The sequence below is a fragment of the Anser anser genome, assembly GCF_964211835.1.
Source record: "Anser anser genome assembly, chromosome: 14".
In the NCBI taxonomy this organism is placed as follows: Eukaryota; Metazoa; Chordata; class Aves; order Anseriformes; family Anatidae; genus Anser; species Anser anser.
Window position 1 is genome coordinate 10,465,797 of NC_139735.1, and position 25,124 is coordinate 10,490,920.

Sequence of the window (25,124 nt, forward strand, 5' to 3'; positions counted from 1 at the left end):
GCGGCGCTACCTGCACGGCCGCCTTGATCTCCAGGTCGAACTTGACGATCTCCTGGTGGCAGACCCGCACCGGCACGCCGGCGGCCGCCGCCATCTTGGGAGCAGAGGCCGAGCGCCCGCGCCTCCAGCGCCGCCTGCGGGCGCCGCTGAGGGCACGACCCGGGCGCCGGCTCCCCCGCGGCAGGGCCGGCGGGCTGGGGGCTCCCGCGGCCGCGGCTGAGCCCCTGAGGAAGCGAGGAGGTGGCCTCCGGGTGGAAGGGATGAGGGACGGGCGCCTCGGCCCTAAAGCGGCTCCTCCCGGGAGAAGCGATGCTAGCTGTCTGTGAGCAGCAGAGCTCTCGAGGTTTTTGGGTGGGCGGGCTTGGGGCTATAAGGTCTTTGAGGTGCAGGGTGGCTGGTGTCTGTCAGAGAACTGTGTCCCTGAATGAAATGGGAGGCAGTGCAGTGACCCTTTTGCTTTTTTTTCCACAGGCTCCTGTTGGTCTCCTCCCCCCCCGGGGCCTGCAGAGGATGCTGTGAAAGAAAGCAGATTTGGACAAAGGGAGCTGCTGTTGGAAGACACCGACCACCTTCGCGGGCATTCCAGAACGCCAGCGAAGTGCCGGGTGGCCGTGTGGTCCAGCTTCTCCGGGCTGTGACGCAGCGGCCATGCAAGGCATCCATCGATAGGAGCGCTGACCGGAGAGCAAGGTACCTTGTTATGATCCCTCCCCAAAGGAATGGTGTCGATACTGGGGTACCCAGGGCATTTCCTCCATCACAGCATGGTGCTGTACCTGTTCCACCAAGGGAGTGCTTCAAGGGTATGCTAGTGTTAAGCGTTTTTCATGAGGAAACCCAAGAATCATAGTATAAGAAAAGTTGTGCCCCCATACCACAGCGCTGGGAGAGAGCACAAGCCATTCGCTATCACTCCACACACACAATGATTTGAGACAGTATTTTCTCCACAATTTTTATTTTAAATTACAAAGGATGTTGCATACATTGATGAATTTGTATCTGAATAGAAGTGCTAGGGATCAAGGGTGACAGAGTAAACAAAGTCAATAGTTTAATTGTGCCTCTTTTCAAAGAAAAGAAAAAGAAAAACTGCACAACTATTAACCAACATTAAACATTGCAACTCTTTAACAAATCATGCTTTTAACAAGGTAAATTTTTCTCTAACAGAGACAAGACTAAGTTTTTCTGAGCTCCAGTTGGAAGTAGATTATAGAGTATCTAGGCAGAACAGGATGCCATGTTTTGCTTAAAATGCCTTTTTTTCCTGTCAATCACCTACATCCCCATGTGCCATCAGCCTTAGAATTCACCGAACCACAAATACTGAACAATGACAAGTTTTACTTAATCTTCTATCCTTCCAAAACATTTAAAATAAGGATGTATGAATACCCATTATTGTAAGAAAATGGGTAAAATTAAATACTACTACTAGGTTCTGTTCTTAATCAAAAGAGTTTCATAGGGTGGAGTGTACCAAATCCAATCCAGTTTTCTTTACTGTAGCTAGATAACTCATTCAAGTTCAACATTCAGATACCTAACAAATATTCTCAAAAAAAACCTGTGAAAAACAAATCAGAAAACTGATGTTATCTAAAATGACTGGAATTTTATTTTATATATGAAAAAACTGCGTGGCTTAAAATAGCTCTCGCTCCACATTTAGCTCCACTACTCATTAGAAAGACAATGAATGCATAGTCAGTATTTGTTCTTGTGGAAGTTCATGAATGTCTAAGAGGCTGAGGACTGTAATTCAGTGTGCACATGCACCTTCTTATCATGCTAAAAGCATTGAGGGAAAAACATGGCATATTGAGAAATGTAAATCGTAGAAAGACAGATATTTTTGTATACTGCAAAGAAGTTAGAGCCTAAAAGTGCCATCTTTCATTAATGATATTTAAGAATCCCAATTTGTATTGGGATATATTAAAGAGTGGTGTTTTCTCAACATACTAATGCCCTTAATACAGTTACAAGAAGAATAGTCATTGAAGCAGCAACTGTTTGAAATGTACTTCACATGATCCCTGGGGTAAACATAAACTTCAGCTCTGCGCAAGGCTGTGTCAATAAGCCAAGATGCTAGCCACATCTAGCAGCACACTTAACTAGGTGATTCCAACTGAAGCCTCCGACTTAAAAATAAAATATCATCATGATTAGGTGCGTTATTGAAATTCAGGTCTCAAGGCCAATACAGATCCTAACATTCACGGTACATAATTGGGTTATGCCTCAACAGAATTTCAGGAAGACTAGCAAGCAAGTTTGAGGAACAGAATTGCATTTGCTATTTCTGTTAAAGGCAACTTATATACAACCCTTTGAAATTCTCCTGACAAAGCCTTTTAGAGCTTTAAAAAATAGCTATGTTTAAATGATTTATGTCAAAGAAAAGCACACCCATTCTTTACATTTTGTGAAGAAGCTGTTTTATTAATGAAGGCAAATACCAGATAAATACTGGGGGGGAGGGATGGGATCTTTTTCAGATAAAATAAAAAATGACACCACTGTATTTCAGAAGCGTCTGGTTGCTTTTAGGTTAGTTAAAAGACCCTTCATCCATTTCAGATTTTTTTTTCTTTTACTTTTTCCTAGCCTTCTTTTCTAAGTATGGAAAAAGTCTGCTATCTATAAAGGATTAGGAACTGAACACAGCTGAGCCTGACTCTCACATCAACTTTGCAGCAATGCAACTTCATTAAATCACAATGATTTCAACTGGTATGGTAAGAAAATCCAGCCAGTCCACACCTAAACATAGTTTTAGTAATAAGTCTCTCTCGTCCAAGAAAAGAACTCACCAAATATCAGTACATGTGTTCAATAAACCCTAACAGAAAGTGTTAGCAAAAAGGGGTTTAGGGCTAAAAATGCCCTTCGAGAGCACCCCCACATTTTGCAAGGCCATTCAAAAACTGTTCTTCCATATAAATAGAAAATGACTGCTATTGAGAGAAACTAAAATAGATCTATCCAAACTCTTCTTTTATAGTTCTGATTCACTTTAGGAAGGGTTAGGTTTGAAGTGTTCAGGGGGAATGAAAAACATTTAGTTCTAGATGTACAAGTAAGGCACAATATAAAGCCACATCATAATCTGTAATGAAGGAAGTAGGAAAGGACAAGAATCATACATGGTACAGTAGAACAAGCAGTCCATCAATTCAAAAAGTGTGGCACCTAAGTTCAGACCAACGAGATTTTAACAAGAGCAGTTATAACAGCATGCTTTTAATATGGAAACAAATTCTAGAGAATCCAGTGTATCAGAAAAAGGAAGAGCTTTTGTTTGTATTAAATCAAAAGTATGTAATTGTTTTTGGATATAGGATTAAAAGTGAATATTCACAATGCCTACACTCAAAAACAAACAAAAAGAATCCAGGACTTCATTAAGATCCACATACCATGTATGAACACTGAAAATCTTTAGAAAATGGTCTTCTCTAAAGATCACCCAAAAATGCATGCCACAATTGCCAAAAAACAGAACATGTACATTTGTTGTTTTTTATACCCTTATAAGATTTTTTTTTTTTTGTGATAAGTATACACTAAATGTATATATTTTAATGACACTAGAGGAAGCAGATTGTTACTGGCATTAAAGTACAACCATTTCTAGACGGTTTAAATGCCACAGAGTCCCCTGGTTAAAATGTAAAGCTGCACAGCTTGCCTATGTCACCTTTATGATAAAGTTAAACCAGCAAAAGGTCTTATCTTTACTCTACATTTTACTGCCAGGTTTTATTTATATCAAGTATCGCTGCAGCATTCTGACCAGCCCAGAGTTAGCAGCAAGTGGCAGGAATCATATAAAACGCAGTTTTTTTTTTTCCTTTTTAAACAAAGTGCTTTTCTAAGATATACATACATATAAATAGGTACAAAATAAAGTGTCAACATTAAAAAGCTCAACTATTCAAAAGCTTTAACTTAAAATAATACATAGAAAACACTGAAATGCAAAGGTATGGAATTCACTAAAGATTCAAAGTCTACTTTGAAATGCTAGACCAAAATCATATTCTGGTTTTCAGACAAAAATAAAGAGCTATAAAGTTATATTTGCCCAGTATTTCTGAGCAGTAAAAAAGGGACTTTTTAATACCTTGTCAGTTTAATTTGTCATAAAAGTTTTCACCTGATTGCAAACTGCTCTCTTAATATTTAGAACTGCTGCCTTGTCCACACAGTTTTGATATAGCATAAAGGACCTCTCTTATCTGAGCAGTGTGTTAACACCATTCATCAGAAAGGAACAACAGTATTTAAATCTTTGTACAGACATGGCCTTAACTTCACAAGAGACATTCTTTGTTGAGGTTTAATGGGCAGTATGCATCTCTGGAATAACTGTAACATTGGCAATGCTTATAATAGGAATGCATCTGACCCACTGTGTAAAGCAGCAGCCAACTCTCACCTCACCCTAACAGCAACAACAAAAACACCTGAAACAAAAACACCCAAAGTCCACTCAGTTTGTGCAAATCTTAAGTGGATTTACAAAGTTTTGCCTAAATTGCCCTGGGTATTTGTTCAGTCTTGTGAAGGAAAATCTTTCTGTACAGTTCAGTAGTGGTATTTTGGCCTCCTCCCTTTTGAGTCTTCTAAAATACTTAGATACAAAGTAAGCTGTGTGCATGCTCGTAAGTATGTGGCAGGATTGCCACTTTCATCTGCGACTCTTACTGCACTGTTACCAATTCAAACTTTTTTTTTAATAGTAGAAGCTTTGATATAAAAATAACCTACATATAAACAGAAAGGAATCACAGTACAAACAAACTTAGACAAACCAGAAACGAAATGGAGAAATTCCCCAAAGGGAGTGGGGAGAAAGCCTTCATGAACTTTTGCATTTTTTTTCAGCAGCTACATTTGAAAATATTTGGTATTTCTATTTTCAGTAAACAGTGTTTTGTCATTGTTAAATAGGGAGAGAAAGAACAGGGAGGAAAAGGGGGTCCATGAAACCAGAGAATGATCTTGCCTTGAGATAAAGGACTTTCATCAAGGGCTAAAGCTTTTAATCTGTACGTTAACACTGACTACAAAGCCAACTCTTATTAGCAGAAGAGCAAATAAGAACTCTGTGTTAATATTCCCCAATCATAGAAACTACTGAATTAACAAGAATAAGTCACGTATAAGTTTGAAGAAGCTAGTTTCGAAATACCTGTACAAAAATATAAAAGTCTATAAATTTTTTTTTTGTTTTGTTTGAAGCCTGTGTTGATCCTTGGAAACATCACATGCATAATAATACATAAACTGGAAAAGTGGCAACTAAGGAATTAGGTATTTGTAGCTCTTTTTTCTCTTTACATATATACACATTACAATAAAAATAATTTTATTTTGGTTGTTTGTTGGAAGTATACTACAACAAGCTAAATATTTTTTTTTAAATTCTCAAAGTTGAAAACTATTTTACCAATAGCTTACTAAAATCCAAATATATTAAAATCTCCTACAGTAAGTGCAGAGAAAAAAGATTTAAAGACTCCGAGACGGCCACCAAGTTATCTACCATGGAAGCGAACTACAAGAACAGCAAAATAATATTGTTATGTATGAATGCTCCTTCTGTAGATAATTGGACCCAAACAAAAAAAATTCACAGTTCAGTAAGATCCCTAACCCTGACCTTTAATTTTTTTCTTTTTTTTCATTTTTTTTTTTTTTTTTTACATTCAGTACAGTATCATATAAGCTGTGCAAAACTTTACTTAGACTGGCAGTTCGCCATATCAGTTGCATTTGTCTTTGGTACAAAAATAAACAATCGCATTAATGTGCAAGTATTTGTTTTCTTCCGGCCAAAGTACCGAAATTGAGTTTCTAGAGCCATCTTTTATACAATACATAGACTCTGTGGCATATATCTACATTTTCAACATATTCCTATATACATTCAAAATTTTTAAGAGCTGGAACAAATACATTAAAACCTATAATCTCACCATCTGTACATCTTGTTTTCTCCCCTCAGGGTTTTCTTCATACAAAACTTTACCAGCTTATACTGATAGCTCTCCCCCCAAAATACAAGGCACAAAGAATATACTTTTTTCTCTTGCTTGCACAGACATTTAAATACTATATTAAGCTTAGAAAATTAAAGTCTTATATGGCACACTAGCTCTAAAGCCACGTGTGCTATGTACAAGTTAATGGTTGCAAAGAAACCTTACTGTTTTTTTTAAGAACAAAGAAAACCCAATTATTCCAAAACAAGCAAACAAATTAAAAAAAAGAACAAAAAAGAACCAAAAAAACTCTTAAAGTGACAGCTTTACCAAAAAAATGCTTCCTCTTATTTTGCTTGGAGCATAAACCTGCCACAATGTCTGGCATATGCTAAAAATTTTTACTAGCAAAAACATGTTTTTGCTTCTAAAATAAAAGTGATAAGTCTGGTCCTAGATAACTTAATTTTAAAAAGAATCCTCAAGTCTGTATTTAATCTTAAAGCAGCTTTAAAACTACCTAGTTTATGCTCCAGAAATGCTATTAAGCATTTTATATCATGCTCTGATTTGTTTACTACATTGTTATTTAAAAACAATGGAACCTAATTGAAAGTGTTTACATAATGCTAAACTGACATGCAGACCAGAATGCAATTTACAATGAAATACTTGACAACACAGGAAGAATCTGACTGATGAGAACAGGTGAAATCACGTCTTAAACTTTTGACATTGGTATTCGTAACCCTACAAGGCCACCCGTTGGGTCTCCTTCTGCAGTCTTCTCTAAAACTTGATTCACAAATTCTGATGTTTGTCCAGCTACAGGCAGTCCTAAAAACAGAGGGTAGGAAAACGCACTGTAAGGTTAATATTAATTGCACATATTTGCACGTTCCTGTAAGTAACAGAGCCAACAAACATTTTGTTTAGTAACCAAGCAAAACGCTTGGTTACAGCTGTAATTACGAAATGCTTCTTTCTTTTCGCTATGCCAGAAATCGTTTGCAATCTAACATACTGCAGATGACATGTCTCTTCACATACATGCAAATACATTAGATTTACTGCTTACCGAGTGTATCTTTAATGAGTACGTTCAATCTTTGTTCCATGTTGACTCCTCTATCATCTTTAGGCACCTGCACTCGATTAACAATTTCTTGTTTAATGGAGTTGATCACAAACAGTAAATTATCTGCAAAGAAAGAAACGGGATTAGATTTATACCACGTTCCCCCGGAACAAAAGAGATGCTCATTTGTCCACACACCGTTAACACAGACTTGCCTTAAGAACACAAGAAAAACTAACATGTGAAGAGTTGTATTTACCATATTCTGTGTTGAGACCCCAGAGTTTTACTTTATTGGCTTCATACTGGGCTTTCTTCTTTAGTCTACAAGCCCTATAGTAAGAAGAGTGGAAGAATTAGAACATTTTAACAAATGTTCCAGAATACTAAGAGCATCTGTTTCAGTTAGCCACACCAACTTATCACTCAGTGCTCCCAGAGCTTTGACAAACGAAATCACTTATCTACTCACTCACCTCCACTGAAAGCACACTACTACCTGTATTTGCTTACATTTCACATTTGCGGGTTTTACAACTGCAACGATCATTTGCACTGCAGCTAAGACAGCTTCCAGTGGAAGTATATCATTATCTATCTAGTCCCTATCTAGTAGGGACCAGGCAAACTACATCTTCATAGAGCCAGTTGTCCTGCTTTTTGATTAACAGGTTATAAACCCATCAACAGGGACTGCCACAGTGAAGCAGGATCTCGAGACAAAAGTTAGTCTTACTTGTACAGCTCTAGTAATGCAAATGTACCCATCCACGTAGTGTGAGCGAGTATATACCTGGAAGCCAGTTTGTTCTTTTCTTTTCTTGACCTGGGTCTGGCAGTTAAGGGAAGTTCACTGACTGGCGTCAGGTCACTGATCACCTTATTCAGTTTCCTCAGTTCATTACCGATCTGTAGAAGTTTTTTGGGATTGGGAGTCAGGTCTTCTACATCAGTCCTCCGTGACTTCTTTGCTGCATATTTTCCTGTTTTGAATATGCAGAAAATTGAGTTGGGAAGTGACACAATATGTACACAAACCCATGAAAAAACATTCTTAAATATGTATTATTTTTGGTGCAGTTTAAGTTCCTTTGTTTGTTACAAGAGAATGGTCTGGCATCATGTGATCTCTGTGGCCTTTCACAATAGAAAGAGCACTTCCAGACAAACTGCTCTGTACAATTCGTATTATATCCAGATCAGATAAGAGCAAATACTGCTGGCTGGGCTAGAAATATATTAGATGTGATGGACAGTATGCACAAAACTGTGCTGAAAAACGTACATCACAAGTTCAAACCCAGTTGTTTTGCCCCAGCTGTAACTTGCTAACTCATGTGTTCAACCAGCATATTCTCTTGGGGCACTCAAGCTGATTAAATTCCTAAATAATCTTATTCGGAAAGTTCTGTGTTAAGAAAGATTCGAGAGGCCTGGTACCTGCATGATCTTCATTGATATCAAGCATAAATAACCCACATAAAGGCCAGTCGATCCTTTTTAGATTTTTAGATGTATTTGAAGCTATTTAAGGGCTGCTTTTATGGTGGAATTGCACATTCAAGACAAAATCCTTATTCCTCGAGATTTTCTGTCACTGGTACCTACATGTCTTAAGTGTCAGTTGTTACTGATGCTTACATGAAAATGTTAATAAAACTGACAAAACCTGCTCCAGAAATATTGATCAGGGAGATGATAATTTAGCATCATTCATCTGAGGTAGCAGATGACCTTGGTACACGTGTAATACAAAAATCCTGCACGTGTAATATTCTGTAGCTTCTGGATGTTAACTAGTGTTTGATCCTATAAGTCCCTTGCATACACAACTCACTGACTTAAAGGGCACTTGCTCCCACCAGAGTCTAGTGAGACTGAATCCACAAGTTAATTAATGAATTTATCTATAAGTAAAATAGAAAAATCTTTTTGTTTAACAGAAGGTAAACTGCAATGTTAAAGACAATTTTCAGTTGTAAGGAAATATTAATGTTACAGCCAGAGAAATTGGTTTAATTTTGTTCCTTCAAAACCACAACCAAGTGGGACAGCCTACCAAACAGGTCCTGTGACAAAAGAACAAACATTATTCCTACGTGTGGTTTGATCTCAGTGGTGTTAGTCATGTTTAAAGTACAGCAAGTTAGCAATCAAAAAGTCATGGGAATGAAAGACACAGTTATTGGACCAATCGGTCTAAGTTTCTGAAAGGGTATTTTAAAGAAATTGTTCATTCACAGAAAAGTATCTGCTTCACTGTGTTGCATTTACACAGGTGGGAGAAACAGGTAAGGAAGAGCAGAAAGAGACAGTTACATCTTATCACCTGCCTGTCCTTTAGTTCACATTGTAGTTAATGTGAACTTTGCATCTCAGATCACTTGCTGCTTACTTGAACACAAGCAAGACTGATACTGTCCAACAGCTCCAAGGAGCACGTATCAGTCATGTGCCCTACCCACGCTGTTTACAGCATCACACTGAGAAAATTCTGAGCTCTTGGGATTTCCACTGAAAGCTATTGGAAGTTACAATTCTCAATTCATCCACCTTCCTCTGGAAGAAACCACACTGAAAGTTACTACTGTACGTTCACTGTGCCCTCCTTGGACACGGCACAGAACTCCGCTAATTAAGCAACAGACTTGCAGTGTTTTAAGGATTTATTTCCATGGCCAAAATGCAGCTCTCTGCCATTTCACATATGGGAATTTGGCTATTGATGGTGTCAGCATGAAAGCCATTAACTTGTAACGAGGACTCTATCCTTACCATGATGGAGACCGTTCTTCTGATACATGTTACTTGGCAATGTATCTCGATTCCACTCAGATGGCCTCAGCATCCTTTCTTGCTGTGACGGTGTTAGCTGCTCGCTGTACTCCCAGAAGTATCTTCGCTTGCCTCTTTTTCGAGAGGATATTGCAGTCATTTCTTTTAAATCCTCCACAGAATCATTTTCATACCCTAAAATAATGCATTGCATTGTTTATATAATGTTTATAAGACTATTTCTAGCCTTTTAACTGCAGGCTGAACGTTCAAGGTGAGCACAAAAAGAGCGACAATGGCTTGTTTCACGTTATCTAATCTACTTGGTTTTCAGCCTCAACTACTACTGGGTATTTGCTTTAAATCCAGGGATAGACATTGAGCTAGTGATGGTGCTTCATCAACTGAATAGAGACAAATTATTTGTGCATTGAAAGCTCCTTCTGGTTCTTTGACCCCTTAAGCCCTATTGCTCTTCTCCCCCACGATCTCACTACTGTGGAGTACAGACGACAGCTGTTGGAGAGCGTCCCTCCACTTTTACAGCGTTCTCCAGTAGTTTGCAGGAACATAATCCTAACTCTCCTCCACATTTTAATTAATCATAAAAACATAGAGAAGTAGATGATAAAAATAAAGATGGATTAGCAAAAGCCTAATAAATAAAGCAAAATTATTGCTCTACCTTGCGTTTAAGTACCTTTGGGAAATAAACCATCCATCTCTATTAGACTGTAGGAATGGGGCTCTGTTACTAGGACAATGACCCAAAGTCCATAAGAAAAGAACATCTGAATTGAAAGGGTTTGGACACAAGCTGTTCAACCTCTTCTTCACCTCTTCAGTAAAATCAAGAGAAATCCACAGTAAAGCTACAGAATATTTTAGAGGTGTGTTACAATGCACTTGATATGGCAAACTGTTCTTCAAGTACACAGGAACTATAATGACAATATCCACATTGCATAAATGTTTAGACTGTAAGTATGTAAACACAAAATACAATTTTTAAAATTCTACACATGCTTTAGAAAATAAATACAAGTTGTACTAAGGTAAAAAAAATACTGCATCACCTTTTGTACTAAAATGCTATATCACACTTTATATTTAATTAAAAAAGAGTAGATTTCAAAACACCTTATACACCAACGAAGCTTAAAGAAAACCCAACCACTGACTGGACTGTAAGCTCAATAAGCCTTGGGCCCATATGCTTGAGCTCTGCATCATCTTGTAACAACAGCACAAAGAACGCCTTCTTTATTTTAAAACAGTCCATTCAATTATTCTGTTTTCACTTGAAAAAACATTTGAAAGACAAAAACCAAACTTTCTTGCTTTGGTCTGACTCTCACCTCATAACCCAACGTATGAATAAAAGTTAGGTACACGGAAGGATGATACCAGTTCTGAAGTTCTGTTTGTAATCATGCCATCAACTCATTTACTTTGGTTCTTTGGTTTATTAAAAGGACAGTATTTTAAAAGAAAAATCAAATGAAGCATGCTTTAAAGAACACGTTTTTTCTTATATAGACAAAGTGATTATGGCAAATTACATTAAATATAGTTTCAAATACCACGGATATTTTTAATTATACTTCCCTTTGACCCAAATGCTGTTTGACATAAGTATCAAAATACTCTTTAAAGAAAACGCACCTTACTTTCCACTTTAAAATCACGTCAAGCTATGTAACTCATTATACAGATAGGTGTAAATTCAGCCCATCTTCATGATAACACAGAATTAAGCCAACCAATGAAAACAAATCTCTTTAATAGCTGATATGTACAAATGTAAAACAAGGTTAAAAACAGGACTTCCTGTTTGCTTATTTAAACCATAATTATGTTGGCAATTTAAATTATGTTGACTTAATGCATCCTGCCTTGCAAATCTAACATTGGCCTGCCATCATTTTAGAGTTACATAGAATAGTCTAGTGCACAATGTCCTAATGTAGTCTGCAACATACAGCAGTCAGAAGATGTGTTTAGCTTTTCTGCATTGTATTAAACTTCACTGAATCCTCCTCCTAGCAAGCATCATACAGCAGTCTCACTTTCTTTATTGAGCTTCTAAGAAATCTGTAAAGGTTCTTGTATTTACTTTTCAAGTCTCTAGCAAGTCACTCCTAAAAATCTTTGCTCACATCCCTTACTAATTTTAGGTTTAAATATAGAAGAGTTAAAGTAAGAAAGACAGAGAACAGCATAGACATGACTTCTGCATTTTACGAGATTAACAGCAAAAATAACCCAGCCAAAACAAAACCAAGAACACCCTTCTCTGAAACCACTTAATCATGATGACTTCTGTAAAACCACTTACGGAGCCCTTTTCCTCCAGCTGATGGTACAGGTGCTCAAACAGGCAATGCAACTTTAAACAACCTCTATGTCTCTACACGCACATTTCCCTTTAGTTTTCTCTTCTCCCGTACTACTGAAAACTGAATCAATTTTTGCATCTTTCCTTTCTGGAATGTCTACACTACTTGATAGCAAACCAGTCATCTACAAATATTTCTATTAAACAAGATAGGTAAAATGCCCAGATCTGGGCTCCTACTTCCCATAATAAATAAGTTTCATAGGGGACCAAAATTGCTAAATGTGTATTCCAATTACAATAAAAGGATTGGTGAAAGGCAGTCACATTTTCAGTTACGTTCCCAAGTCCCTGAAATCACTATAGCTAAGTACTTCCTCAGACAACACTGACTCCAATGCTTTAAGAAAGCATATCACACATTCCCAAAACACACGTGAAAAAGAATAAACAAAAGCAAACTGTATGTAAAGTACGCACATCAGAGGGTCAGCAAATATAAAGTTTTGTCCTATCTTCACTTCTTTATGAACAGATTTTGGTTTCATGGAAACTCTGCAAGGTTAAGTCTTCCAGAGCTAAGCTCATTTAGAAGCTTTTTCCATAGAATTTACCTTTACTGTAAAGGTGTTTTTTTTTTAAAAAAAGGCAACACAAAGTATGAGTAACAGAACTAAAATACCTGGAGACATTATCTCTTTATATATTAAAAAATATGTGCAGATACTATCTTTGAATATCACTGCACTGGAGGTGAATGTCTTCATTGACTCGTAGCAAGCTTGTAGAAGCTCATTTCCTCAGTTCCTACACCGCACCATGCAGTTACATTTAGAAGGTGAGAGCTTGTCAGCAAAATCTGAACAAACAACAAGCAGTTAATGTAATTCCACCAACTAAAATCCCAGCATTTTAATACAACATCTCTTTTTCAAGATTACCAGGCTTTCTGTGCAACGTGCCTCTGTGGGCTGCAAAGCACTGTGTAGTACAGCAGTCATTACAGAGCTTTAATAGCTACTGAAAGCCTCGGGAAGTAAAGGGAGTTCAATTCAGAAGAAGGGAGGAAGCGATTTTAAAATGCTAATAAAAATGTGTTATGTACATGAAAAAGTAACATAAAGGGCACAGTGCTTAACAAGTTTAATTCCAGCTCAGGAAATCTACTTAGAAAATAATTTAATCTCAGAGTTCAGTATGACAAACAACAGCATGTTTTAGAGAAGCTGCTGTTTTTAAAAGGGGAGAATTTCAGCTGGTTTTCTTCTCCCCCAAAGTTACATACTGCCAGATGTCTGAACACCTTAATTCTTACACTCTACTACAAAGCACTTACAAACCGTGAATACTTTAATATTTCCTACAATTAACCTAATACTCGGTTACAGTCCTGTCCCTGTAGATTTTCTTTTTACAGAATCTTACCACTCTGTTACCTTCTGGATGAAGGTTGGTTCTTATTTTTGTTGTTAATGCTCCATTTCTACTTGCAGACCCACTAAGTGTTACTGTCAAAAACCACCAAGAAATAGTTCTATTAGTTTCAGTGGTAGGTATTATGTGGATTCTGTGGAAAAATATACCTACAGTAGCACTTAAGTAATTATGAAATGCTTTCACTTGGGCTACAATTTCATACCAGCTATCAAGAGGTACAACTCGGGATAAATTCAGAGCACAGCCTACTGAAGCCCTAGAAAGCTCTGCACATCCTATCATTCATTAATCCACAAAAAGGGAGGTATCAATTGCATCTAGTTGCTCTACAACCTCAGGCTACAAGCTTGCTTTCCTCTATTGTCTATTACCACTTTTGAAGTATGACCACCATTTATCTTTTTTTTCCCCCAAAACAGGGAAAACACAGTCCTTGTACAGTTTGCATTAATTACATTTTGAATAGCGCTTAAAAAATCTGGGATGAATGTTCAGAATTTAAGACCAGTGTTGTTCACCTGTAATTAGAAAGCATTCAAAAGCATTCTTTCTCTCCTGGCAGACAAATCTGTTAACCTTAATGTTAATAAGCCCCAACATTGCTGGTACCTGGTTCTGAGAAAGTATCGCTGATGTCATCGTCTTTATCATCCTCATAATCTTCTTCCTCATCATCGTTTTCAGAGAGCTCGTGCTCACTGCCGAATCCTTCATCGTGGTCCTCATCTTCAATATCTTCCTCATCCTCCTCATCTTCTTCAGGGTCTCCTTTGGCTGACTGCTCACCCAGACTGTCCGTTACAAAAAGAGAATAGTTGTGCTCTTCTTTCTTCTGTGAAGAATCTGACACTGATGTGCTAGCAGAAAGACTGCTCTCCCCCACAATAAGTCCTGTGGTTTCCTGGGGTGGACTGAGGAGCAGTTCTTGAGTCTCTTTAAAAGGCAAAACAGGAGGTGTACTGTGACTGTGTGGGGACTCTTTCCTTTCTTGTCTCTTTGCTACGGCACCACAGTAACAGGTGTTTTCCTTTGCTGCATCTGCATGTGTTTGGCTCACCACTGGTCTGCTCTGGGGTAAAGGATTGATCTTTACTTTTGCCTTTTTAACATAGTCTTTACATTCAACATGAATGTTCACCTTTTCATTATTGTACACATTGGTCTTCACCATGATTTGTGTACTGGAAGCAGGCTGAGTTGCGGGTTTGCTTGCCTTCTGAACACAGTCCGATAGAGGTGCCTCGGCCTGAACATTCTTGGAGGAACAGACTGGGGCTGCTGCTCTACTTGCAATTTTTTTGCCAGGTAACAGAGAATTTAAAGGGTTTTGTTTTACACTAAAGAGCGAATCAGGGTAATAGAGTGAATCTGAAACAGGTTGGGAGTCCTCACTGTTAAGCTGAGCCAGAGTCGGTGTTTTACTTATCACCTCTTCATCTTGGTATGGGCTTGAAAAGTCATCAAGGCCCAGATAATCCACTTCTTTTGTTCCCCAGATGTCACAGCTGGTTAGTTTAGTGTACTTAGTTAAGTCTTCACAGTACGTGTCCCACTGCTCCCACTTGGAGGTGAGAGCAACTTCTTTGTCCAGGATGTCCGTAAAAGACTCGAAGTTCTCGAGGTCTTTGCAGTCCTCCATTGAAAGTAGGTTGTCTCTGGAGCTTTGATGGTAGTCCATTTCTCTGTCCTGTGCATTGTAAGACAAGTTAAAATGGAGTTAAAAAAAAAAGGTATCAAATCATATCTGTTGTCTACTTAAATTCATACGGTGAATCACAGGCAACGTGTTCTAGTTTCCATTAACCTACGTCAAACTTTGATTAACAGAATGCGCTTAAGTTTACCGGTCCCTGGAAAACCTCCTTCTAAGCCGATCAGTTAACAGTGAGTTACCTTTCTCCTTTGACACAGGAAAAAATCACGAATGCTATTGTAAACAGCTCATGAGTCAACTTGTATTTTGCTTCCCTTGCATTCACAGCTTGGGTGAAGTAGCATATAGCTGCTCTTGCAGAAATGATGGTTTGTAAGGAAGAGTCTCAAGCACAACGATGTAACACCAACACAGCTCCACGTGAGACTTGTATATCAAGCCTCTCCTGATGGCCAGCTGTAACGAGCGTCTACTGAAGAAGCATTACATTTGCTGGCCAAGCAGTTAGGCCCTTCCCTAGGCAGTGGCAAGCAGTAATGAATAATCCTCCAGCGTTCTTGAACAAATACGCCTTTATTACTATGTGAACACATGGTGTTAGTCAAGGAGCGGGATGCATGCACACACACAGAAAGATGACCTACCAGTTCATACATGAAGTCTGGATCTGAACTGCTTGCCAAGAGATCTGTGCTCATCAGAGTCTGCTCTGAAAACACATGGCTCCGAAAGGCGTCCCCAAAAGGAGGGTCCATTCCACTCACACTGGGCTACAACAAAATTGATACTGAATATTGAAGCATGCTATAAAAAAGCAGATTCTTTCCCTCAATAAAACATAAGAGTGTTGTCATTTCATCCAAGTCTCTGAACTTGTGTTATACTTGCATCTGGAAGGTTTTTACCTACACAGATAAGTACGTCACTTCTCAGAGTGAGAGAATGCTTTCAGAGCAGCTAACAACGTGCAGCTCTTAATCAAAGGACACATTTGTATTCACTATATGGCAGCAAGAGCATTGCTCATTCATTCTATTGGGTTGGTTTGAAATCCTCACGTTTGCCAAGTTTAGGGATACATCAGGCATTTGTAGAAGAGGAGAGTGAGTTACTGGCAAGATCTGGGAATATCAACAGGACTACACGCCTGCAGGGCCTTCACCCTGATACACACCATTTTGTACCAAAGCAGCGCTGGCTGTTTTTAGAACCATTAGAACTTGTAAAACTTCTACCTGAGATTGTAACAATAGCAAAAAATATTATAACTAAATCAAGAGTGTTATCTCTCTCAAGAACAAAAGAGAACTTTGCAAAAAAAAGAAAAAAACATTATGCAGGATGACTAGGCATGCAGGCAAAAGGCAGCACAGCCTTCTGCAACATTTAGTGCCAGACCTCTATTTCTCTTCTAGACAAACTCGCCTTGAGGGTTGGGAAGGGAGAAACACTATACTGCTGAAAGTCACTCAGTGCACTGATGTGTGAATCACTGCAGTAATAAAAGGCTGCTCTCCAGGCATTCACCCTCATCAAGAAGACTTTTGCTGCTTCTTGCTGTGTGAACAAATACAGCACCAAGAGCAGAAACATAGCTCCCACCACGACCCTAAAAAAATATATACCATTCAGTCTCTTCCAAATTCTTTCCACTGATTCGAGTCTACCAGGACCCTGAAAATATATACCATTTAGTCTCTTCTAAGTTCCTCCTGCTGATGCCAGACAAATTTGCTCTTACATTTTTCAAGCAAGGAAGCAAAATTATTTGCAGAAGCAAATACAATCGTAACATTTCAGACTTACCTGAGGCATTTCCAAGCCCAGATTACCCAAATCCAATTCCAAACTTCTTGTTTTATTCACTTTTAGATTCCTTTCCAGCTTTACTTCAGTCTCAGTGAGTTTACACAATCCATGCAATGAATTTTTTCCTTAGGATAACTTCAGTTCACCCTTATACGGAGCTCTTCTGTTTGTAGATCTCTGTGTAGAATAAACGCCAAGGAGGTAAGTATACTGTCACCAAAAACAACAGTGCTTAAAAAATAGCCAAAGTGAACTAAAGACAAAATTTCTCCCTGAAAAATGATTATTCCTCACGCTAGAATGTACAGCGATTTTCTTCCCCTGCCGTTTTTCACCAAATGAAAAGCCATTGATGCTACAGAACAGAGCTCCTGTGAAAACCTTTTCGGCTGAGTTACATTTTGTTGCCTTTTTTCCTCACTACCTAAACTGTGCACTCTAGAGCTCTATGAAAAGAAAAGCCTGCCTAATTGGAAAAATAACTAGCATACTGCTGGGCACACAAAAAGAAAAAACCTTTATGACTAATATAACAGAGCCAATGAATTCTAAAAACGTTTCAGACAAACGTCTCAAAACACTAGTTTCAGAATAGAGAGTAATACTGTTTTAGGAATATCTCCTCCTTTTCTTAGGAGTTGAATCCATTCAGCTTCAGATAAGATTGTATCAATCACTCATATAGCAACACCTAGTGGTAGAGGGATTGTGGCAGGTACGCTCACTGTCAGAAAAGTATAGGAAGGGAAGACACAGACTTGCCCAACAGAACTACTAAGTAACAGGAATTTAAAAAAAAAAAGTTATATTAAAAAAAAAATCCATGCTCTCAGATGTTAGTATCTAATGTAACTGCCTTCAGGGAGGCTGCTTTCTTATTGTCTTGCTTTCCCGGGACATCCCTACCCCTATACAAAATGTTTCTTTTAGAAGAAAATGCTGTTAGAGAGGCACAATCCAAAACCTGAACCATCATACTTATACAGTTTTTCAGCATTATCAGTGAAAACACATTTGTTTCTCTGACCAGAATTCTTCACTCGGCATTGCTCCTAAGTCAGTTTGGTGCAATCTGCTCAGAGTGTTTATTCTCTTGCTTTGAAAAGCACATAGCAAAGTAGAAGTGTTCTCCTACACTCAGGAGCCTCCTCCCACCAGCACATGACAGCAGATTATTCCTACTTCCAGATACCACCTCAGCTGTTTTGTTAACTTCAGCATATATATCGTCAAACTGAGGTAAAAACAGACATTGTTCAAAAAATTCTTCAGTCATCAAAACATACTGCTTTTCAAACATCAGCTGGAGTATAAAGAAGAAAACAAAAGCTGCAAGTCCAGTCATGCACAAATTACAGTTCTCAATAAAACCACGCTACCGCTGCCAACCCCAGCCGTTCCCTTGTAGGGTCCTGCGTCAAGTAAGAGCCAGCGCCTTCTGAGAAAATTTTCCTTCCGCTCTGAAACTTCCAGGGAACTCCTTTTACTTATCTGAAAGTGACATTTAAAAGCTAAGTTTGTGTCCCAGGGCAACGTGCCTAAACAACCCCTGTCTTCCTTCACACAGGGAAGATGACACAGCAACAGTGCTGGTCTTTCCTATGCTGATAAATTTGGCATGGATGACAAATTCACTGTTTGGCCTTGCCTAATGCTTTAAAAAGGGCCTGTTTTTTTTTTTTTTTTTTTTAAATTAACGATGTTCACATGCAATGGAAGAGGTTAAGAAAGATACCGTCTTTAATATCAGTCTACACATTAGCATTGTCTTTCTTTCTATATAGAGCAGCAGAAATAGATGTCTTTTTCACTGGCATATCAGATTAATACTTTCTGGTGTCGCCACCAGGACGCCACCCACAACATCTGCACTCACATGGAAGTTTTGTCACTGCATGGTATAAAGGGGAACGGAAGGAGAAGTTTGCATCTTCTTTACCAGTTAATCTTTACGTTTTTGTCAGAACGCACGGAATCGTAGAAGGTCCTGAGTTGGAAGGGGAACACAAGGATCATCGAGTCCAACTCCTGGCTCCATGCAGCACCACCCCAAAATCAGACCCCGGTCAAATACACATATGGAAACTTAGATGCAAACCCTGAACCGCCTGCAAAGGAAACTTTGTAGACTTCAGCTGAAGCCCAATTTTTACAGAATGTATCATCATGGACAGTCTCAGCTCAAGGCTGAGTTTGAACAGAACAGCACAGCTGTTGCACTGTCTGCAATGAATACAGATTGGAATGAAGGGAAAGATCTGTGGCAGAGCTCAACAACGGCAGTATAAGAATTACTAAAAATAGACGCAGCAGGAATTTCTACTTTAGGACAATTTCCATTAATGGCTCACATTAACCTCTCCCACACGCAGGGATCCACAGGTGAAACCCCCACAGTTGCCTCACAGCGGCTTAACCGCAGGTGGAATACGGCGCCCGGGGCGCTGGGCAGGGTGCCGCCGCTCCTTTTGGCGGCGGCCCGCAGTGAAATCAGATCAGGGTGACTAAGGAACCAGCCCCTGAGCTGGTTCTGTGGCTGCGGACTGAGTCACATCGGCAGGGAGCTGCACCCCTGCTCCTGAGAAAAGGTTCGCTCGGCAACTTGGGCGAGAGAAAGGGCGAGACACCCGAGAGCGACTGCGTTCATTGAACGTTGAATTTGGGGTACGTATATGCGTTTATGGCATATATACACACACTGTTGATGTTTGGATAAAAGTAACCAAAAACCGTGTTATAAGAGTTAACAATTCCTTAATCTAAGGCTAAATCCTAACAAAAACCCTCCGCATTTTTACTCACTTATTGAAAACGCCCATCAGTAATAGTTTAATAGCGGTCCCAAGCCACCCGGGAAGCCTGAACTTCAAACACCCTAATGGCAGGCTTATTACAGGACATTACTGATGGAGCAGTGCATTTAAACTGGCAGATAGCAGGACCTAAACTCAAAACATGCAGCATTAAGGAGACAGATGGCACTTACCATGCATGTGCCATTTCCCCAGATGAGTAAAAACCCTTCTGCAACAATACATCACCTCCAAAGAAGCCCCTATGAGAGAAAAACCTACTCTGCCCATTTACAGCTTGACAAGTCTGAAAGTCTTCCCCAGTCACCTGTATGAATCATTTGTACTGCAGTTCTAACTAAAGTTGCTATTTCTGTCTGAATTCAGATGTATTTTGTACAGTTCGAAAAGCACGCGGAGCACGGCCGTACCATTTTATGGACTGCACAGTGCCTATTATCACAGCAGCCAAACGCTCCTTACAAGCACGTTAGGCGCACAATTACACTTTTCATGGCGGTGGCTGTGCGTCGTACAGCACGGTTTGTCAAAGTTACATTTTTGATGCAAACAGTAATAATGAAAGCATGTCAGGAGAGCCTGTCAATACCAAACCTCCACAGCCAGGGTAAAACATTCAAAAAGCCACACTCTTTTTCAGAGAAGGCGCAAGAACGGTGCCACATGCTTTAAAAGAGCCTTTCTGTACTGTGCGCTGGTTGCTGTATCTGGATGTTTTATAAAGCAGTACAGTTAGAGGTGCAATAAGTACTCCTACGCTTCTCTTAATTTTTTTTCCTTCCACGGTTTGTGCCAATTTGTTTCGTATTACAGAACACACTCTGTTCAGTGCCGTCTTCAGGCACAGAACATATTTTTCTTAGTTTTGTTTCTCAGAGTAACATTCTCGTTTTTTTCTTCCTTCTACATTAATCTTCAATTGTTAACCAGACTTAAAAACAAAACAAAAAACCAACCTTTTACTTTTCTCCCCCAACATGAAGTCGCTCAGTTTTCTTTTCTTGCTTTTGTTTATTTATTTATTTAGTAGCAGGCGAGCAAAGACAGTCCTGCAAAAGGTCGTCTTCCTCTGCTTCCACCCACCACAGCATCGTTCCCCTGCTCACCCAGCAAAGTTCCTCTACCTTCTCAGTGAGGTTTTTGTGTTAAGATGTCAGCATAAGCATCTCAGACATTATATGTTTTGCCTTCTCTATCCCGGAGAACAAACACCAGCTGCCTACGACATCCAGATCCTAGGTTTGATGGAGTGCTGCCAATTAAAAGAACTGAACACACAAAGGTTGTTTCACTTCTTTTAAGCCTCTTCCCTTCAGGAGACAGAAACTGCTACTTCGCTGTCGTTGTTCCCTTTCCTCTACTGACCTTCCCTATAATTTATTCTTCAATCCTACTTGCTCAGAGCAGACGTCAAGATCTGGAAGTGATACCACCAAAGACAACCTCTGCGCTCCAATCACACATGCAGCACCTCAGGCAAAGAGTGGATAAAACTCCAAAAAGAATACAGTAGCGTATCTCCCTCTGAATTACTATTCCCTTTTATATCAATTCCCAGCACCTAACTTTGGAGGGGTAATCCACATCAGCATGGCTGCCTAAGCAAATGCAAATAAATGATCACTATACAAGAAGCAGAAAAGTGATTTAAAAACCCAAACCAACTGCATTGCATCTGCATGTTTTATAACAACCACACCCAGAATACTATTTTCCTATTAGAAGCACGAGCTTTTCTGTACGTTCTGGAGCAAAGACTGAGACTTTATTATTATTTCACTGCCAAGAGTAGCAAATGTAGCATGTTAAACTTATTAGAACTACGCTAACATACTTCAATTCATTTAAAAAACTTCTAATGGTTAAAATATTAATTGTATTAAATGAACACTGTAGAGTTAGGAGAGTTGTTTGCACAGCAGAATTTGCAGTAAGACTAAAATTCAATTTTTATACGTTTTTAGTTTTTATTGCAAGAAATATTCCTTGAAATGGGTGCCATCAAAGCCATGACAGAAAACAAAAGCAATGCTAGACAACAATTTAAATTACAATCTCCAGAAATATTCTACATCCCTACACAATGGTTGTTTCTATATTTTTTCTGACAGTGCAAAGTCTGAAGAAAAAAATATTTCTCCAGTGCCTGAAAAAAAAAATAAATCTTAGGATGAAGCGAATGGTACAACCTCATCTACTTCATACTGTAAAATTGGGTTTTGTTAGACTTTTGTTAGAAAGGGGTTATCAGCACGGCACACTTCAAAGCCAGCCAAGAAGAGGACCCTACCGTCCCTCGACTGCTCAACTCCTAAGTGAAGGTAAGTCAGAAAAAAGTCAGAAACCCCATCAGTCCAAACAGTCAAAAACCAGTGGAAGAGTTCAAAAGCATCAGGAAGATGTTTTTTCTTGTAATAATAAAAAAGGGAAAGTATTATAGCAGGGTCTAAATCTAAACATCAGTTTTCCAGAAATTTTCTGGCTTGAATTTCAAGACAATACCAGCTTTCAAGCACTTCTTACGAAGTGCCAAATATCCTTATTAAACTTGTATTTCAAAACATAATTTAGTTAGATTTCACAAACCACTTAACACAGACATGCAAGTCGCCTGAATTTAAATCTGCTTTCATTTATTTATACAATCCCATATCAGACTATTAGCCAGACAAAACCTTCTATTTATTCCCTATTAATTATGAAGGAATTTCAAAGCATTTGTGCTTCAGAAAGTTAGGGTTTGTTTTTTTTTTTTTTTTCTTTTTTGGAACCTTCATTATTTAGAAAAACATGGCAAAGATGCTCAGTGGCTGGATGCCTCTGCTGCAGATTTATCTTAGCAGCAGGCAACACTCCACCAAACACACAACAATTTTTTTGCTCAGGTCAACTCATGGCCACAAAGCTCATGGCTGTGAGCTGTCTGCGTTATTTATGCCCGTAAGAAGTCCTACCGCTGAGCACTGATATTTCTGTAAGAAATCTTTCCTGCTAGAAGTACCACCAAGCTATTTCCCCTACAGAAGCCTGATTCCTTGTTGAACTTGCCAACAACGAAAACTGACTCAGCTTCTAAGCGCCTGCCCCTCTGCAATTCTTTGCATATAAACACACACTCGATTATAATTAACTTTCCCCACAAGGATGCGAAGAAGCCACTTGGCTGAGCGACTTTAGGCCAAAGGCCAACAGCCTAATTTTTAAAAACATTTAAAATATTTTAAAACTCTATCGGACTGGTTCTGCTTCGCGGATTTTGTAAGGGATGATTTCAACAAGCGACTCGCAGCCGGCGCAGGGAGCACTCGGTCTCGCAGCTCCGCAGCCCGAAGGCTGGGAGCGTCCAGCCGGCCGCGCAGGGCCGCCTCAGGAAACGCTCATGCCCGTACCGGAGCGCGGCACGGCCCCGTTCAGGCCCTACATCCCCTCTGCTGCCCCAGCAGCCCCGTCACACCGCGCCGGGCTGGGACAGGGCCGGGGCACGGAGCGGTACCGGGGACGGGCAGCACGGGCACGGGGGAGGACGAAGGCCGTGGACGGGCCCGGGGTGGGCACGGGGCTGGTACCGGGCGGGCACCGGGCGCCCCGCAGCCGCCCCGGCCCCCAGAGGCCGCCCCCGCCCGGCTCGGGGCAGCCCCGTCCCCACCACACCTCCCCGCCAACATGGCCGCCCCGCCGGGCACCGCCGAGCGCAGCCTAGCCCTGCCGCCACCGCCCCGCCCCGCCCTCCCCGCCCGCTCATTGGTTCGCGTCTCCTCGCCGCGCGCTGCCATTGGCGGCCTCGCACGCCGCTCAGCCGCCCAGCGGCTCTTTCAAGCTTGGCTGAGGCGACATGTAAACAAACCCCCTTCCGCCGCGCCGCGGGGCAGCGCCCCCGGCCCGCACCGGGCCCCAGGCCCCGAGCCCCCCGTTCCCGGCGGGCAGCGAGCCGGGGGCTCCCCCTGCCCTGCGGGGACCGCCCCCCGCCCTGCGGCCCTCCCGGGGGCTGGGGACGGCCGGCACTCACCCACCCACCCAGCACTCCCCCCGGCAGAGCCCCGTCCCCGCGGGCTGCCGCCGACCGCCGGTGCAGCCCCGCGGCCCGCCCGGGCGGTCCCACCCAGCCCCGGGGGCGAGCAAGAGGGGGGGGGGGGCAGTCCCCGCCGCGGGTTAGAGCCGGGCCCCCCCCGGCTGCAACAGGTGGAAAGCGGGGAGCCCGAGAGGAGGCAGCGCGGCGGCCGCGTCCCGAGGCACAAGTGCGGCCGGCGGCACCCCGAGGAGGGGCCCCCTCACAGCGCGCCCGCAGCCGCCGCTCCTCCCGGCGGGGCCGGCGCCGTCCCGCGGCTCCCTCACCCCGCACCGCCACGGGCTGCCGCTGCCGGCCGGAGGGGGCTCGCCGCCAGCTCGCCGCCCCCTCCCGCAGCCCGGCCCCGACCCGGCGGGACGCGGGCAGCCCCCCGCCGCCCGGAGCACCGGCACGGCCACACCCCCCCGGCTGTGCAGCCAGGGGGCGGCGGGGCTGCTGCGGCTCCGCTCCTAGCCGCTTGGCCCCGGCACTCGGGGAGTGGGGCGGACGGCACCAACCCTGCCGGGTGCCCGCAGCCCCCTCACGGCCTCCTCCTCCCCGCCGGGCCCCTTCCCACAGGGGTCCCCCCCCCCCGCCTCCCCGGGGCGCAGCAGGCGGCCGGGGCCGCCCCCGGGGCTGGGCGAGGCCGCGTCCCGGCACCGCCGTCCCCCCCCGCGGCCCGCACTCACCGGGCGGCCGGGGCTCAGCAGGGGGCGCCGCCCCCCGCGCTGCGGGCCGGACCCTCCATGCGGCTGCGGGTTTGTTTTGTTTATGTCCCTTCCTGACGGGTTCCCGGAAATCGCGTGACTCGCCCCCCTCACGTGAGGAGGGAGGGGGAAGGAGGAGCCGACCGGACACCGCCCGCTCGTCCCTCGGCCAATAGGGTGCCGCCCCGAGCTGCCACGTGATAGGGGAGAGGCGCGCGGGGGGTATTTAAGGCAGGGTGGCGGGCTGGCGGCGGGCAGTGTGAGGGTGACAGGGGGCTGGGGTGCGCCGTCCTTGTCTTTCCCTTTCCCCGTGAAAGGCTTCGTGTTGGAGGGGACGGATGCAAGAGCCCCGCTCGGCTGTGGGCACAGTTTCATACTTACAGCGTTCATCCGTGCATCTCCTCAGCACTGCCTTGAGTTTGTGCTACTGCCCATAGCCACCTGAAGGGCCTCGGGTCGTACCCGCAGG

General features: G+C 41.9%; 3 protein-coding genes across 3 annotated transcripts in view; 1 reads left to right on the forward strand and 2 right to left on the reverse strand.

Moving 5' to 3' along the window:
* BNIP1 (BCL2 interacting protein 1) overlaps positions 1 to 421 on the reverse strand; it is a 213,849-nt gene extending 213,428 nt beyond the window's left edge. Inside the window, exon 1 of the mRNA XM_083798724.1 lies at positions 11 to 421. Within this exon, the coding sequence (XP_083654850.1) occupies positions 11 to 94 (84 nt within the window). The 5' untranslated portion in view covers positions 95 to 421. The remainder of the gene's footprint in view (positions 1 to 10) is intronic.
* Positions 184 to 24,733, forward strand: LOC310881649 (uncharacterized protein; the record flags this gene model as incomplete). The annotated part of the gene is made up of 3 exons (XM_083799162.1): positions 184 to 322; positions 472 to 690; positions 19,055 to 24,733. Exon 3 carries the CDS (start codon positions 23,567 to 23,569, stop codon positions 24,731 to 24,733), a length of 1,167 nt encoding a protein of 388 aa, XP_083655288.1. The 5' UTR covers positions 184 to 322; positions 472 to 690; positions 19,055 to 23,566.
* On the reverse strand, positions 5,370 to 24,777 carry CREBRF (CREB3 regulatory factor). Its single transcript, XM_083798718.1, has 9 exons — positions 24,638 to 24,777; positions 17,088 to 17,267; positions 15,926 to 16,051; positions 14,237 to 15,314; positions 9,853 to 10,047; positions 7,871 to 8,060; positions 7,337 to 7,410; positions 7,078 to 7,200; positions 5,370 to 6,836 (listed from the first exon to the last, which is right to left on the reverse strand). Exons 2-9 carry the CDS (start codon positions 17,094 to 17,096, stop codon positions 6,721 to 6,723), a joined length of 1,911 nt encoding a protein of 636 aa, XP_083654844.1. The 5' UTR covers positions 17,097 to 17,267; positions 24,638 to 24,777; the 3' UTR covers positions 5,370 to 6,720.
* Between the last annotated feature and the right edge of the window lie 347 nt (positions 24,778 to 25,124).